The 18,619-nt window shown below is 40.9% G+C and overlaps 1 protein-coding gene across 18 annotated transcripts in view; it reads right to left on the reverse strand.

The window, feature by feature from the left end:
• Window positions 1-18,619, reverse strand: part of SPATS2L (spermatogenesis associated serine rich 2 like) — a 191,773-nt gene that overhangs the window by 87,641 nt on the left and 85,513 nt on the right. For all 18 annotated transcript variants that reach the window (XM_086346856.1, XM_086346799.1, XM_086346829.1 and 15 more), the window contains one exon: window positions 15,089-15,149. In XM_086346856.1, the coding sequence (XP_086202982.1) occupies window positions 15,089-15,127 (39 nt within the window). In that variant the 5' untranslated portion in view covers window positions 15,128-15,149. The remainder of the gene's footprint in view (window positions 1-15,088; window positions 15,150-18,619) is intronic.

The raw sequence follows: 18,619 nt of genomic DNA on the forward strand, positions 1-18,619 counted from the left end.
TCTCTCCATGTATTATGCTCAGGCGTTCTCCATGTGGTCCTTCTGGGTTCATCTGGGCTTCCTCACAGCATGGAGGCCTGAGAATACTTAGACTGTTGACATGGCTGCCCAGAGTTTCAAAACAAGTGTCCCAACTAGTGAGCAAGAAGCTCAATCACCCACTTCGAAAGCCACACAGAGTCAGTCAAAGCCTACCCAATTTTAAGGGGAGTGGGCACAGACCCCACCTCTTAACAGGAGAGATCCTGTTAGAGCCGCTAGAGAACACCATCTGGCTCAAAGGGTTGTTTAAGCAACAACAATCCAGGCTTCTTTCCATCAACTCGGTGTCTATACTTCCTCAAGTCATTGAGCATTTGAGGGGCAAAAAAGCAAATTAATGTAATAGTTACAACACTAAATGAAAATCGATAGCTTAAAGAAGTTATAAAATTTCCCTGATGCCTAGAAATAAGACTGATATTTTGACTTGTCTTTGAGTATCTGATCTTAAAAGACACTTTTCAGATGAAGTATCTTCAGTTCAGTTCAACTCAGTTGTGTCTGACTGTTTGTGACCCCATGGACTGTAGCATGCCAGGCTTCCCTGTCCATCACCTACTCTTGGAGCTTGCTTAAACTCATGTCCATCAAGTCAGTGATGCCATCAAACCATCTCATTCTCTGTCATTCACTTCTCCTCCTGCCTTCAGTCTTTCCCAGTATCAGGATCTTTTCCAATGAGTCAGTTTTTCACATCAGGTGGTCAAAGTATCGGAGTTTCAGCTTCAGCATCAGTCTTTCCAATGAATATTCAGGACTGATTTCCTTTAGGATTGACTGGTTGGATCTCCTTGCAGTCCAAGGGACTCTCAAGAGTTCTCCAACACCATAGTTCAAAAGCATCAATTCTTTGGTGCTCAGCTTTCTTTATGGTGCCCAACTCTCACATCCATACATGACTACTGGAAAAACCATAGCTTTGACTAGACGGACCTTTGTTGGCAAAGTAATGTCTCTGCTTTTTAATATGCTGTCCATGTTTAATTTAGTCCATGACACATTTTTCATATCAGAAGTTTCACCTTTCATCTACCACATATAGGTTTGGTGTATATCTCAAATAATTGCTATTGGTAGCAGCTAAGAGTTGGACACGACTGAGTGACTTCCCTTTCACTTTTCACTTTCATGCATTGGAGAAAGAAATGGCAACACACTCCAATGTTCTTGCCTGGAGAATCCCAGGGATGGCGGAGCCTGGTGGGCTTCTGTCTATGGGGTGGCACAGAGTCGGACACGACTGAAGTGACTTAGCAGCAGCAGCAGCAACCCTACCAATTTATACTGAGACAAGCAATGGACTTAACACACATTTCATTTCACCTACTTCGCTACTAGCATGTATTCAGTGTATATCCACACGTTCTGCATAAGTGCACTTTATTCTTCCTCGTATTTTCCCAGAAACACCAGACGTGCACATAATTTAGGATCAGTTCAGTTCAGTTCAGTTGCTCAGTCGTGTCTGACTCTTTGCAAATCCATGGACTGCCACATGCCAGGCTTCCCTGTCCATCACCTACTCCTGGAGTTCACTCAAACTCATCCATCAAGTTGGTGATAACATCCAACCATCTCATCCTCTGTCATCCCCTTCTCCTCCCGCCTTCAATCCTTCCCAGCATCAGGGTCTTTTCAAATGAGTCAGTTCTTTGCATCAGGTGGCCAAAGTATTGGAGTTTCAGCTTCAGCATCAGTCCTTTCAATGGATATTCAGGACTGATTTCCTTTAGGATGGACTGGTTGGATCTTCTTGCAGTCCAAGGGACTCTCAAGAGTCTTCTCCACCACCAAGTTCAAAAGCATCAATTCTTTGGCGTTTAGCTTTCTTTATGGTCCAACTCTTACATCCATACATGACTACTGGAAAAACCATAGCTTTGACTAGACTGACCTTTGTTGGCAAAGTAATGTCTCTGCTTTCTAATATGCTGTCTAGGTTGGTCATAACTTTCCTTCCAAAGAGTAAGCATCTTTTAATTTCATAGCTGCAGTCACCATCTGCAGTGATTTTGGAGCTCCCCAAAATAAGGACTCTCATTGTTTCCATTGTTTCCCCATCTATTTGCCATGAAGTGATGGGACCAGATGCCATGATCTTAGTTTTCTCAAAGTTGAATTTTAAGCCAACTTTTTCACTCTCCTCTTTCACTTTTGTGAAGAGACTCTTTACTTCCTCACTTTCTGCCATAATGTGGTGTCATCTGCATATCTGAGGTTATTGATATTTCTCCTGGCAATCTTGATTCCAGCTTGTGCTTCATCCAGTCCAGAATTCCTCATATGTACTCTGCATGTAAGTTAAATAAGCAGGGTGACAATATACAGCCTTGACGTACTCCTTTCCTGATTTGGAACCAGTCTGTTCCATGTCCAGTTCTAACTCTTGTTTCTTGACCTGCATACAGATTTCTCAGGAGGCAGGTCAGGTGGTCTGGTTATTTAGGATACAGTGAAGTTTTTTTCTCAGCCAGCCTTTTATATCCACACAGTGTTAGGATTTAGGAAAATATTTCTGGTGAGCTTGAGCAACTTTCTTTGATGAAATTCATACTTGAATTTATTAGTGAAGGCAAAAAGAAAGTGGGAATTTTATTTTTACAAGGCATTTTTGTTTTTGTTTTTTTAAAGTTTTAATTAATTCAACTCCCTTTTTTTTTTTTTTTGGCCACACAGTGCAGCATATGGGATCTAGTTCCCTGACCAGGGATTGAACCTGTTCCCTGTGCATTGAAAGTGCAGAGTTTTAACCACTGGACCACCAGGGAAGTCTGATTTTGGTATTTTAATCAAAATAGAAAAGTGAGATATTTTAAACTTATCTTTTGCTTGTAACTTAGAATAGTCAGTTACAAGCATAATAATAACTTCCCTGGTGGCTCAGACGGTAAAGCATCTGCCTGCAATGCGGGAGACCCGGGTTCGATCCCTGGGTCGGGAAGATCTCTGGAGAAGGAAATGGCAACCCACTCCAGTATCCTTGCCTGGAGAATCCCATGGACAGAGGAGCCTGGTAGGCTACAGTCCACAGGGGTCGCAAAGAGTCAGACACAACTGAGTGACTTCACTTCACTTCACTTAGAATAGTCAATAAAAAATCTTTCCTCACTTCTTTGGAACTTGAGGGAGGAAGTTAATTACTCAAATCTACTCTCCCTGTGGGTATTTCCCCCTGCTCATTCAGGTACTAGTCGCTATTATACTTTGCTGCTGCTGCTGTTGCTAAGTCACTTCAGTCCTGTCCGACTCTGTGCGACCCCATAGACGGCAGCCCACCAGGCTCCCCCGTCCCTGGGATTCTCCAGGCAAGAACACTGGAGTGGGTTGCCATTTCCTTCTCCAATGCATGAAAGTGAAAAGTGAAAGTGAAGTCGCTCAGTCGTGTCCGACTCCTAGCGACCCGATGGACTGCAGCCTACCAGGCTCCTCCGTCCATGGGATTTTCCAGGCAAGAGTACTGGAGTGGGGTGCCACTGCCTTCTCCTTTATGATACTTTAATCAATACCAAATAAAGAAGTTAGTTACCCCTTGTGCATGCATGCTCAGTCAATCAGTTGTGTTCAGTTCTTGGCAACCCCATGAACTGTAGCCTGCTAGTCTCCTCTGTCCACGGATTTTTCAGGCAAGAATACTGAAGTGCGTTGCCATTTCCTCCTCCAGGGGATCATCCTGATCCAGGGATCAAAACCACATCTCCTGCACTGCAGGCATATTCTTTACCACTAGCACGACCTGGGAAGCCCTAGTCACCCCCTTAGTCAATACCAGAACAAAGGAGTTAAGTTAATCTGTAAATTATATTCAGTTCAGTTCAGTTCAGTCCCTCAGTCGTGTCCAACTCTTTGCAATCCCATGAATCGCAGCACGCCAGGCCTCCCTGTCCATCAACTCCCAGAGTTCACTCAGACTCACGTGCATCAAGTCAGTGATGCCATCCAACCATCTCATCCTCTGTTGTCCCCTTCTCCTCCTGCCCCCAATCCCTCCCAGCATCAGAGTCTTTTCCAATGAGTCAGTTCTTCGCACGAGGTAGCCAAAGTACTGGAGTTTCAGCTTTAGCATCATTCCTTCCAAAGAAATCCCAGGGCTGATCTCCTTTAGGATGGACTGGTTGGATCTCCTTGCAGTCCAAGGGACTCTCAAGAGTCTTCTCTGACACCACAGTTCAAAAGCATCAATTCTTCGGCACTCAGCCTTCTTCACAGTCCAACTCTCACATCCATACATGACCACAGGAAAAACCATAGCCTTGACTAGACGGACCTTTGTTGGCAAAGTAATGTCTCTGCTTTTGAATATGTTATCTAGGTTGGTCATAACTTTCCTTCCAAGGAGTAAGTGTCTTTTAATTTCATGGCTGCAGTCACCATCTGCAGTGATTTTGGAGCCCCCCAAAATAAATTATTGGCTATTTCTTCACTGTGGCATGAAGGATGGACACCATCTCACCACCATGGAAACCAGGAACATGCCCTTTCTTTAGGGGAAGTGTATTTGTTCACCCACATACTTTTTTTTTTTTTAGACTTTAACAGATTTGACCAATTTTAAGAAGGTATGCTGATTTAAACATCAGTAAAAATGATAATCTGTCTGGCCAGATGTTGTTTTCCCAATGATTTTGTTTGCTTTTTCTCTAAAAGTGATAAAAAGAGTTAAAACTAATTTGTGGATTCAGCCTTAGTCAAATAGCTACAATTTCAGTCTGAGTCAATAAAAACTTACATGGAAAAAGAATCTGGAAAAAAATGGTTATATGTATATGTATAACTGAATCACTTTACTTATGAAACTAACACAACATTTTAAAGTGACTATATTCCAATGTAAAATTAAATTTAAAAATAGATTGGAAAAACTGGGAAAAAAAACAACAAACAAACATCCACTGATGGATGAGTAGGTAAAGAAAATATGATATATACATACAGAGGAATATTATTCAGCCTTTAAAAAGAAGGAAATCCTGTTATATGCAGCAGTGTGGATAAACCATGAGGACATTATGTTCAATGAAATAAGTCGGAAACAGGACAAATACTGCATGATTCCACTTACATGAGGTATCGTGTTAACACAGTCAAACTCATAGAAGCAGAGAGGAAGAACAGTGGTTGCTAGGGAATGGGGGAAAGAAAATGGGGAGCTGCTGTTCAGTGGGTAGAAAATATCAGTTACGCAAGCTGATTAAGTTCTAGAGATCTGCTGGGTAACACTGCTAGATTAACAACATTGTAGTGAACGCTCAAAGAGCGATCTCCTGTTAAATGCTCTCACTACAATGAAAGAAAGAAAAACGTTAACTTTAAAGTGTATCATGGCTCTTCAATCATCATTTCAGTACATTTTTATGGATAATTATCTTCAGGAACTGAGCAACAGACATATTCACTACTACGTATAAAATAGATAATTAATGAGAGTCAACTGCATATTACAGGGAGCTCTACTCAAAGCTCTGTGATGATCTAAATGTGAAGGAAATCCCAGAAAGAGGCAATGTATGTATACATGAAGCTGATTCATTTTGCTGTACAGTAGAAACTAATACAACACTATGAAGCAACGATACTCCAATTAGGAAAAAAAAAAAATGAGCAGCAGAGTTTTGAAGGATCTGTAGACAGTTATCAGACATGCCACACAAGTGAACCATACATGTAGCTTGAAAGAGAGTTAAGTCACTCAGTTGTGTCCAACTCTTTGTGACCCCATGGACTGTAGCCCACCAGGCTCCTCCATCCACGGGATTCTCCAGGCAAGAATACTGGAGTGGGTTGCCATTTCCTTCTCCAGTGGAATCTTCCTGACCCAGGGATCGAACCCAGGTCTCCCATAATGCAGGCAGACGCTTTAACCTCTGAGCCACCAGGGAAGCCCAAGAATACTGGAGTGGATAGCCTATCCCTTCTCCAGGGGAACTTCCCGACCCAAGAATCGAACTGGGATCTCCTGCATTGCAGGCAGATTCTTTATCAGCTGAGCTACCCAGGAAACCCAGAGAGGTTGTGTAGTGTGCTCCAGTGGAGGCCACTGATTTATATCAGGACCAAGGCTGCAAACAGGTTCTTTGACCCATGGTACAATCCCCTTTTCTGTCTTTTATGGTGCTTATGAGGTGAGAAAGTCCATGGATTCATCCATTATTAGAGCTGGAAAGGATTTTGGAGCTCCTCCACATGAAGGAGAGTCCTCATTTGGCAGATAAGGATACTAAAGCCCAATGTACCAAAGGACACACAATTTTTCAGTAAAATTAATGTGTTCCTTTGTTTCCTTAAATGTGGTTAGAGTATACTTGAATAGAAAATGAGACTCCTAAATCATCCCTTCCCTAGAAGTCACGAAGACTCCCTATGCTAGTGGCAGTATGGCTCATCTGCTAAAGGAAAGGAAATTCTAGTAACTGTATTTTAACTTACTAATTAACAGAGGCTCTCAAATGTTTTATGGATTCTTTTCAATAAGCATATAAATCTCATGCTTTTCTCTTACATGATTCAATTCCAAAGTAGTTATTTCAGTTTCCTTTGTAAATCTAAAATTGTGTTATCCTCTCAAAAATAGCCCTTTGTGGGAAACAGAGGTGACCGACGGCCCAGCTACCATCCCTCTGGGTCCACCCAAGCTATGCTCTCCCCACCCAAGCACGCAAGTCACACTCCACCTGGATGCACCATACGATGCCTCAGGTAGGTGGCAGGGTACTCGCGGAAGTTCATTACAGGATGAGGGTTTCGGGAGTCCTCTAGCTGGGGTCTGAGGATGCCTCATCCACCTGCACAAACTTCCTCAGAACTGCACTCACTGCCCAGGGAGACTCTTCCTACCCTGTTTTCTTGTCTTCTCCTTCTTCTTTCAACAATAGTGGACCGGCATGCGTGGCAGTCTATAAATTCTCCCTGCCTGCCCCTACTGCTCTTTTACAAGCACCTGCCTAACCTGCTTCCCACCCCAAGAAATCTCTTACTCACGTAATCCCACCTTGGCTTCTGCTTTTGGAGGACTCAAACGAACACAAATATGCCTTTTCTAATATGCCTTTTCCCATCTTTTTCTTACTGACATTCTAAGGCTTGCCCCAACAACAGGGAGGCACGCTCCACTTGCTTTTCCTTTCTTCCTGCTGCCTGAGAATCACCGTTACAGAATCTTGGTTCAGTTATTTAGCTCAATAGTGATTAACAAATATTTGGGGGGCATAAATTCTATGATATTACTACTATAGAAGCTACTGAGTACACAAATAAATTAAAAGTCCATTTGTGCTTATAAGAGGCTTGTAATCAAGTTGGGGATAAATCTCAGAGAAAAAGTGGTTTTAACAATAATACAAGCAGTATGCTGTTAAACGCTGACTCAATCAATCTACCTACCTACCTATTTAATCTATCTGGACAGATTTTTAATGCTCAAGGTCAGAAGAGAAGAAACCATCACAACTTTATCATTTTGTGTGTGTGTGAAAAATAACTAGAATATTGGTAAAGTCCCCGTAAATTCCAAGGGATTGCCAATAGAGGTAACTTTTATTCCTGTCACCAAAGGTTTTAATTTTTACATGCTCTTGTATCGTTTAGCATTAACCATCTATCTTGTATCTACCTCTCAGCCATGGTGCAAAAGGGGCTATGATGAAAGGCTGGAAGGACGTGAGGGGCAGGAGAAACAGAACAGAAACACTGAATTCCGATTGTGTAGCTTGGAAAAAAGCAATGTGATGCTAATCCTACAATAGTAAATTTCTTCTTATCCCCAGAAACCGATGCTGACATTTCCATTTATTCATTCAGTTCCTTTAGACTCCTTGTCAAATCTCTTCTAGTTGCCAAGCAACAATAACAGCAGTTCTGTACATAAGCATTAGGCAATAACTACTGTCAATGTTTCTCCTTTCTTGAAAGGGAAATTTAATGACCCTTTCCTATGAGAAAATGATGATAAGAACCTAATCGTGGTGAAACCTAAAAGCTGTGTGTGTGGCTTGTGTTGTTGCTGCCTGAATCCAAGGACTGGGCTAAACTGACCTAAACACTATTACAAAAGGTTGAAATAAAAATTTGCTCCAATGCTTGCATTGTTTGATCTTTAAAAACAACTGCATATCATTAAAACTTGTCCACATCCCATGAAATGAATTCCCTATTAAATGGAGTTAATATTTTAAAGATGCATGATGATGGGTCTCTTCTGTACTTTCTCTGATCCTGCTAAAATCTCTTTAATCAAACTCTTGGGTTTTTCTGACAATACTCCTCCACAGTAAAGAATCTGCCTGTAATGCAGGAGACCAGGCTTCGATCCCTGGGTAGGGAAGATCCTCTGGAGAAGGGAATGGCAACCTACTCCAGTATTCTTGCCTGGAGAATCCCATGGACAGAGGAGCCTGGTGGGGTACAGTCCATGGGGTCACAAAGATTTGGACACGACTGAGTGACTAACACTTTCACACTTTCACTCCTCCATGTAAAGACTTGAACAATATTTCAGTACTTTGTAAAACACAGATCAAGACAGTTTTAGGAAAAAATAAAATGAAATGGAACATCTGCCCTCCTATTGAGGACAGACTCCAGGACACAGAGTCTACGTGAGGCACCAGCACGATGGTGGAGACGACCCCTCCCTGTGCCCACTGTGGACCAAAGGCTCCTCTCCTCTTATCTAGTCCTCCTCCTCCATTTTAATGAGTCTGTATGATTATTGTTTACAACCCAATTTACCTCTATAACTTTAACAGCTCAAAAAGCTGTTCACAATAAGTGACACATTGCAGCAAGGATATTGTAGACCAAGCAATTCCCCATTTCCATATCATCATATTTTCTAGTCTCACTTATTTTTTGTGAGGCTCAGCAATAGCTATAAAAGTTTGAAAAAGTCAAGTCCAGTTTTATGTTCTTTTTCTCATTTGGGATTTTTATTATGTTTTCTTTCTGATCTCATTTCTGTGTGAATTATACTTTGAGTTCCAAACAAAAACATGAACTCCTTTTTAATAAGCTCTTTTTCCTTTTTTTAAAATAATAAAATACACTGATGAGCTCCCCCGGATGCTCTATAGTTCATAGGATTAAGAGCTTATAAAGCTGCCGTACATTTATTATCGGATTTGATGACTTTGTCAGGTAGGTTTTATTTTCATGTCTAACCTACAGATCAGGAAACTGAGGCCCAGAAAAGTCAAGTGACTTGCTCCAGACCACTCAACTAGTAACTGGGGAGAGGTAATAATCTCTGCTTCTGCTTCCAATCTCCACTCTCCTTCCATGACTTTACCTGGCTGGAGATTACTTCCTGAGCATACTTGCTTTCTCTGTGGCTTAAGGATCACTTTTGGTTGGGATTTTTTATCAGATCAAAACTGTACATTCAGCAAATATTATTTTGTAACTCCATCTGTAATCCTATTTTACAAACAAGGATCTTCTTGGCTTTCCATCACCAAATTGTACTGCTGAATTGTAATCTATTTAAACTGATTTATAATAATGCATGAAAATATCTAACTAAAAATGTTATTTTGTGGATGCCAGTTGCAATAATCTTTCCTTAGTCAGATGAGAATTACATCTAAAACTTTATAAATCAATTTAGTTTGGTACCCTAGTGCTTCACGTGAGAAATAATGTAATAGTCACCACTGAGCCCTATCTTTAACTCATCTATGAGTTTCTAGTGTTAAATTTCTTTTTCTTCTTCTTCTTTTTTTATTTTTTAAAGGCATTAGTTAGTAAAGAGCTGTAAAAAGTGAATTGGCCCTAAATATAAGATCCCTGATTGGGTTCCCCAGGGTGGCACAGTGGTAAAGAATCCAGGCAACACAGGTTTGATCCCTGGGTTAGGAAGATCCCCTGGAGTAGGAAATGGCAACCCACTCCAGTATTCTTGCCTGGACAATTCCATGGACAGAGGAGCCTGGTAGGCTACAGTCCATGGGGTTACAATGATTTGGATGCAACTGAGCATGCACATGAGATACCTGATTAGCCTGAAGATTTTGTTCTGGTATCTTTCTTTAACAAAGTGAAATATTCTTCCTATTTTTTGGAAACAGTACAGTGAGATAAGACTGGTTACTCACCAAAGGACCTCATTTGTTATCACTGAAACCTACCTGAGACCACCTGTATTTGATAACTGTCTCATAAAGATGCTGCTTTTCTACAGAACCACAGGGAATCAACCTAAGTAACCTAAGCTTGTTTTTAGAAGCGATTTAAAACTTGCTTTATTTAATAGAAAAGTAAGTACTAAAATGAGATGACATTTCCATTAACCTACATTTCAATTTTCAAGAACGCTTGAGGTTTTGCAAAATATTGTGAATGGGAAATTTGTCTATAAAGAACGTTAACAATTCAAGCAGGCAGGTTCATTCATTTGTCATCCATTCATTTATTTAACTCACATTGGGGTCAGCTATGTGTCAACACTAAGAATATGAAGACAAGAAGGGCCCCGTGCCTGCCCCCAAGCAGCACACAATCTCACTTGGGAAGACAGACCACTAAGCATCACAATACAGGGGCAGAAGGCAGAGAACCCCACTGAAGCACAAAGGAGAACAGTAGAAGGGCCGGCGGGCAGAGAAAGGAGGTACCTGAAAGGATTCCTAAAGGGTAGTGAGTGAGGGTCCCTGGGGAGGACATCCCAGAGAGAGGAAACTATCTTTGCAAAGGCCTGGAGGCAGAAACACTCATGGTCAGGATAGCTGCACTGAAGTGGGAGTGGAGAAATGGCTACAGGTAAAGGTGGAAAAACAGACAGGGTCAGCTCACACAGACAGTGGATGTCACACTAAGGACATTAAACTCTGACTTCAAGACTACTTCCAGAACTTTCCTGGTGGTCCAGCGGTTAATAATCCACCTTCCATTGCAGAGGACATGGGTTCAATCCCTGGTCAGGGAACTAAGATCCCACATGCCAAGGGGTTAAGCTCCACAGCTACAGAGACCGTGGGCACACCTAAGACCCAACACATCCCAGAATAAAATGAATAAATAAATAAATAGTTTTTAAAAAAGAATATTTCCAATTTAAATCCTTTCAGTCATAACCCAATCACAAAGAGTGTCAATTGCAAATGCCAATTGTCTTGGATATGAGACCTGAAGTTATGTCTTTGGATTAAAAGCTGCATGAGGACAGAAATGATGCTCTCACCTCTTCCTTTCCAATTCATCCAAGAGTGAACGCACCAGAGATAACTGAGGAAATTATCTCACTGCAAGACTTTAACTAAGTATTTAACTTCCCACAGTGCTTGACTAGATAGTGTATAAACACACCACACAGATTTGTTCTCACATCTCCTAAGAGCTTATAATTTATAATGTAAGACATAACAGTTGTTATTATTCTTAATCTTCAGAACTGAAATGTCACTGCTGTGTGACAGATTGGGAAACAAACTAATCATAAAAAGGCCATAAAAGCTAATAACTAAAGGAAATAAAAGTGCAAAAATAAATCAATGTGAAATTACAAATGATCAGAATTTTCAGTTGTTTATTATGATTTATTTTATTGAGCTAAGAAATCTATTAACCTTTTGATATGGGAAGATGGAATTTACTAACTGAGTTAGAAGAGCTCTACTTTCATTGTCATGCAGATGAATAATATTTACAACTTAAACATCACCCTCTTTCAAAATAATGCCAACACTTTGATAAGTTACTGAAATGCAACAGCAAAAACACCATCTACTGCTAATCTTCATACATACATGTGACGTTGGTCAGGACAAGCAGATGAATGTGGCGGTTAAGCCAATGCATGGAGCATTCGCACTGAACCTCTATGGTCTGTGAGATGATGGATCAGCCTCCTTCCACATTTTGGCTAGACACTACCTCTATTTTGAATAAGACACTCTATCTGCTGAGCCTACCATATTGGTCTGTCCACTGGCCATGTTTTGTAGGGAATCAATTATTATGACTGATTCTTTAAAGTGCTTTTCCTTCTCATAATCCAACTTTAAGAGCTGTTCAGCCCATCCATCAACAGACATTTGAAAGGGGCCAATATCTGGTCAGCACTGTGGTGGCAAACTCAGCTTCTCCAACTGGGAACACATTCTTGCCTGAGGGTATGACTGTGAGTCACGGAGAATATGAAGCCACAATATAAAAGGGCACAGACTTCTGCCACTGTTCACTCAGCGGTCAATAAGTGAACACAGTTCTGTATTAATATAATATAGGGAATATATTATGGAATACAATAGATAAAAAATTTGCACCCATTTTTAAGATAGCACAGAAGATCCCAAAGAAATTCTATGTGGAAGTTGGTGTTGACCATGTCCCCAAGTAGGAGGTTTGTTCTTCTGTGCTCTCGGGTTATTCTGGTAGAAAACTCTGGGGAGCGGTAATGTAGAGGAAAGAGCGAGAGAAAGAACCAGAACCAGTGTAGAGGAAAGAGCACGAGGAAGAACCAGAACCAGACAGAGCTGAGTTTAAATCCTTGCTCTTTCACATTCCTTGAAAGTCTGACTTTGACCAAATCACTTTATCTCAAGCCTTTGTATCTTCATCAAACAAGTAGTACTTGTTTATAGATCTTCATATTAAATAACTTTTCCTGGTGCTGGGAAAGACTGAAGGTAGGAGGAGAAGGGGACGACAGAGGATGAGATGATTGGATGGCATCACCGACTCAATGGATATGAGTTTGAGCAAGCTCTGGGGGATGGTGAAGGACAGGGAAGCCTGGCGTGCTGCTATCCACGGAGTCACAAAAAGTCAGACACGACTGAGCGACTGAACAACAAACCACAGCTGGCAAAGCTGGGGGAGCTTTGAAAAATATACCATATCAGGTCATGTTCCTGCTTAATTCCTTTCAGTGGCTACTTTTGCCCTTTGAATAAAACCCTACATGTTTCTATGTCAAGTTCTAAATTTTGGGGGGCACAGAACCCCTATGACAGTCTGGTAAAGCCTTGGGGGTCCTTCTCAGAATAATATTTAACTAAAGTACATAGGATTACAGAGTAAATCACTCATATTGAAATAACGTTGACATTAATAAAAAGTTTATGCTACAGTAATATATATGTGCTTCTCTGTCAACATCAAATAACACAATAGGGTGGCAAGTTCTGTAACTACAGTAATTCTACAGTGTGTGCTAAGTCGCTTCAGTTGTGGCTGACTCTTTGCAACCCTACAGACTATAGCCCACAAGGCTCCTCTGTCCATGGGATTCTCCAGGCAGGTATTCCTGGAATGGGTTGCCATGCCCTTCTCCAGAGGATCTTCCTGACCCACGGATGGAACCCTTGTCTCCTGTGGCTCCTGCACTGCAGGCAGGTTCTTTACTGCTGAGCCACTGGGGAAGCTCCAATTTTGCAATAGAGATGAACAAATAGCATTTTAAGATATCTGTAACAAATGTAATCTGATATGAAGATATTTGTGATTTCTAGTTGTGAAAGTCAGAGGTACTCCAGCTACTCCTGTGGGTTGTTTTTCTCCCTTGCCTATATTCATGATTGAAGGAAATTTTAAATTTCATTCAGATATGAATAAAGATGAAAATTCATCTTTTCTCATCCAGCTTTGTGGACCCCTGGCTTCCACTCATGGATGCTGTGGAGATTGAGGAACACACAGGTGAGGAGCCAGAATTCTACCAATACTGGTTCATGCCCTGCTCTCTGATCTCATCTCCCATCACCATTCCTCTGCCTACCGCACTGTGGTCAACCAGCCACTTGCCCACTTGCTCTTCAAACACTATGAACTTTAGTCCTCCTCAGGCATCTGCTTTTGCTTTTCTACCTGGAACACTCTGCCCTTGGATCATTGCACGATGTTCCTTTCCTGTTTTCTTTATCTCAGCTTGCATCACCTCCTCTGAGAGAGCTGCCCTGACCAAGCCCACCTAAGTAGCCACCTACCTGTGCCACCCTGCTGTATTTTTCTCATCGTAACATCATTATCTGAAACGATCGCATTCATTTACTTGTCCTTGTGTTTACTCTCTGTTTCCCTGCCCTAAAAAGCAAGCTCCATGGGAGCAGGAACCTCATCTACACATTCAGTGCCACATTGCGGGCATCTAGAACAGTGTGGAGGTCGAAGTAGGCATCTGATACTTCTCAGCTAAATGGAGGCAAAATTACTAAGGATTCCAGCGGTGTTACTTCTCTCATTGTTCATTCAGTATTTGAGGTACTAGGAGGATACAAAGAGATGAAAGACAAACTCCTGCCTTCAAGCAGTTCACAGCCTAGTGGAGGTGGGAGGCAGCCAGCCATGTAGAAAGCTGGAGGGAGTTCCAGAGGAGGCTCCTCCACTCTGCTGTGCAACCATGGACAAACCTCTGGAAGGGCCTCATTTCCCCTAGGGCAGATGAGTGGTTTGGACAAACTGATCTCCATAATTTCCTGTGATCTACAGTTTATGATCGTTAAAGAGCTAACAGTGCAAGGAGCAGATTCGGCAGGTGAGGGGTTGTGACCCGAAGTGGAGGAAAGTCACAGAGGAGGACAAGATTTGGAAGGACTCTGATATCATCAGCCTCCATCAAATAGAGGGGGGGGATTTTCAGACTCTTGAACTCTGTGTTGAAAGAAACTGTAAAGGCCACCCAGCATGACCATGAGGTAAGACTTTGGATAAACCTATGAGGCTGTTTTTGGAGATGTAACATAATACCCTTGCGTTTAGATGGAACCCAGCGTGGTGGGTAAGAGTATCAACTGTAGAATGGCACTGTAGCTATGTGAACTTAGGCAAAGCACTTACCTTCTCTGCGTCTCAATTCCCTCCTCTGTAAAATGAAAATAACTACATGCGGTTATAGTCAAGACTAAATGAGGAAATGAATGTAATAGGCGTACATGCTACTTATGATTGTGTGGAATGGTTTTCTCCGGTGTCAAACTTATTATGTATCCCTCACCACCCGCCACCCCCTCCCCCGAAACCATTTTCCTCTTGTTCCATTATAATTGAGTTTTTACTAGCTAGAGACTACATTATCCAGTTTGGAGTTTCTGCAAACCAATATATAATTATATCCTACCTTTTCCTTGACATTCACATGAGTATTGAGTTCGGCCATCTTGCTTCTAGTGGAATAAGCCCTACCAAGAAGGAAAAAAAAAAAAGATTAACTTTTAAAATTGATTTCTCAATGTGTTATTTTTACGCTCTCTTCCAATATAGTAAACAATTTCATTTTGCCATAATCATAAATACCAATTTAGAATATAAAAATACTTTCAAGCTAAGCACTTGTCTTAGATATGGTCTAAAAGCATGTTACAATAATTCCAGATGACAACCTGAAATCTTTTATTCATACTGTACTGACACAGAAAATGACAAAATCAGATGGGTATGCACCTAATCTGTGTTCCTTATTATGTAAAAGAATGGTGGTCAAAAAACTGTGAGAGGAGGAAAAGTGTACCTATTTTAACTAAGCACTGTCGTCATAATCTCTACTGCTTCGGTGTTTCTCAATCTCAACATAGCAAACACTGACTGAGTCTTTCCTGCATGTATGTAACTATACCAAAACGCTCCAGGAAGAAACAGGAGAAATGGTTTCAGGTTAAAACGTAAAAAACACATAACAGTTTTAAAACTTGCATTTTCACTTATCAGTATAGAAATATCCCTCTCAATCTATACATATATACCTTTATCATATTTTAATGACTATAAATTCATGATCTCTAGTCTCAGAGGCACTCTTAAAACTGCCCATAATCATTGTTTCCTAAAATTCTTTAGGTTTTAAGCCTTTGGTATCCAATCTTCTTTGAGAAGTGGCCCACTATGAGAAGATCTTTATTCTTAATATCTAGCTGTGGCATTACCTTCTCATCTGGTCTAAATCTTTTGCTATTATTAAAGTAGATAGACTGTAAGTCTTCTATAGTTTCAATCTCTTTCTGAAATTGAGCACAAATGACTTACAATGGACAAACAGATTGGTGCAGAAATTAGCAGCTAGATAGGCCAAGATATCAATATACTATCCATTTGCATGTTTTGTCAACCCAGATTTACTTTCTATTTGCTTTTTGTCAATCAAGAACCACTGAAGCTCTTTCTTATATTCTTTGACTTTTGCTACAAAGAGTATATCTAGGAGACTTCCCTAATGATCCAGTGGTTAAGACTCCATGCTTCCAATGTGGCCACAGGTTCAATCCTTGATTGGGGAACTAAGATCACACCAAGACAAATAAATAAGTGAAACAAAATAGCTTACCTCCAAGCTAGAAAAACCAAGAGTGTATCTAGATTTGATACATTTCAAGGTTTAACTTGCAAAAATTCTGATTTCTCCCTAGCATTTTCTTTTAAGCTTAGGTCTTAAATAAAGCATAAATTCAGATCCATTACCTTCTATTGAGCTTGGGAATATGTAACCTTATCACCATTCAAATAAGAATCCATATACTACTATCTATTATTAAATATTAATGTTAGAAACAGTAAAATTTTATTTTTACAAGCTTCCAAATGATACTGCCACTAACACATGAATTTGGGCACTGTGGTGGGGGAGACCCTGCACACTCAATCACCAGAGAGACAGCTCCTTTCCATATACTCTGCAAAGAGTGCCCATCCCACTGGATACACCTCCCATTTCACTAACTCTTCCAAATGGTAAATCCTGTATCCTCTGCCTTGGCATAAGGGAGAAAGTAAATAATGCTAGCTGGCAAATAATGTCTGAATTTCATTCTCATGTACTTTTGCCCCTGAGAGTTACTAGTAAAAGACAATAGGATTATTTTCTGATTATCCATAACAGTGAATAGAGATGGTATGTGAAGTATAAGGACAAATATCAGGCGTTTTTTTTTTTTTTTTTTTAACAAGCCATAGATGTGAAACCTTTGATGAGTTACCACAGTGCCTGCAAGATGGTCAATAAGCATGATATCTGAAGACATATGAATGGTTGATTTTCTTATTCAAATGGAGGTTCTGGCATTATGCAAACATACACGGCTTACACATGGATTTTTCTGCATGTGATAGTATATGTATGTGTGAGAGAGAACGAGGATGGGGGAGGTAGTGAAAGAGACCCAGGCTGCAACAATGGAGTAAGGAAGGCTCAAAGGATACAGGAGGACTTGGGGCTGTTTGTCAGGATGGATCTGAGCCACAATTCCTCTCATTAGACTAGATTAGCTAAGTCTTCCAGACACTTCTACTCCTGCCATTAAAGAGGTGTGAAATCTGATAGAAAAGGTTTTTGTTTTTGTTTTGCTTTGTTGTCTAAGATTTGAGTGTGCAGCATTTTCTAAAGCCGGAGTGTTGTAATCTACAGAAGAATCAGGGAGGAATTCCATGGAGCACAGAAAATTTCTGAGATCTGAGTAACTGGCAGTATGGAATGGTGAGCTAGATTCACAGAAATACACAATTTCCTTGGCAATTCCCTTTCTCATTGACCTCAGCGTCTAAGTCAAGGAAGACTCTTCTTTGGTTGTGATGCCAGTAAGATTAATTACAATATTATTTTGCGGTGGGGAGGAAAATGCTGGCTGTGAGGGTAGAATGGGGCTATTACAGGTTCCTCAGATGGGAAAATAAGATAAAAATAATTTCTAGGGAGCTGTTCTTTGTCTATTTTACGCTCTTTTTTTCTTTTTCCCCCTGCATGAAGGGCTGCCTCTACAGGCAATCCCTTCCAGCTGGACTCTAATGGCCTCTGCATGCCAAGGCTCTCCACTGGTTGGTGTGTAACAGAGAGACTGAAAAATCAGCTACAGCTCCACTTATGGAAACTAGAGGAAAGATTTCAATATAAATAGAAAGTAAATCTGGTTTGCCTTAAAGAATTAAGAGTTTAAGTGGTTAGAATTAAGAGTTTAGATAGTTAAATTGGGTTTCATTAATAAAGATGACAACGAGGACAAGGCTGATCTTCATTGTCAAAGGTCCTTGCTGAGTGTCCACACCTGGGCTTGGCAATAGCCTGCCCAGAATACTCTGAAGCACGCCTCGCCCTGGCACAGCATCATGTGTTCACTGCCTTTCCTCTGACCCCCTCGCTCCTCTGAAAATGAAATTGTGCTATGCCCCTGTTTTCTGGGATTCTGTTCTCTGTTATGAACTGTATCTGGACAGTCAGATCCCCTGAATATGACTTGTTTAATTTGAATAGTTAAGGAACTTTTCCTCTAAGAAACCATATCTTGGCACCTCCTCCTAAATGACAGGTCCAGAGTTCAGCAACTTGAAACTCTATCCCTCAAAGCTGCAGATCCTTTGGGTTAACCTGAGAAGCCATGGATGCTGTGAGTGAGAGACAGAAGTCTGGGGCCAACAGATCTCCTATTTCCTCCCCTCTCGCCACACTTGGTCACCACCCTTGATGGTCTATCAGTAACATAGCTTGATCTCAGAGTTTTAAATCCAAAAGAAAGGTACCGTGATCCCACACTCTGACTTCTTGGGAAAGAACCTGGTTTCTAATCCAGTTATCACTTAAAATTGCTCTTAGAACACAGCAATGACTGAGGCCTAACTATTCAAATCCACAAACACAGAAACACAAGTCCTGATCCTGGAACAACAT

The sequence above is a fragment of the Bos grunniens genome, chromosome 2, assembly GCF_055505025.1.
Source record: "Bos grunniens cultivar Pamir isolate PY7600 chromosome 2, Bosgru_T2T1.0, whole genome shotgun sequence".
NCBI classification, from domain to species: domain Eukaryota; kingdom Metazoa; phylum Chordata; class Mammalia; order Artiodactyla; family Bovidae; genus Bos; species Bos grunniens.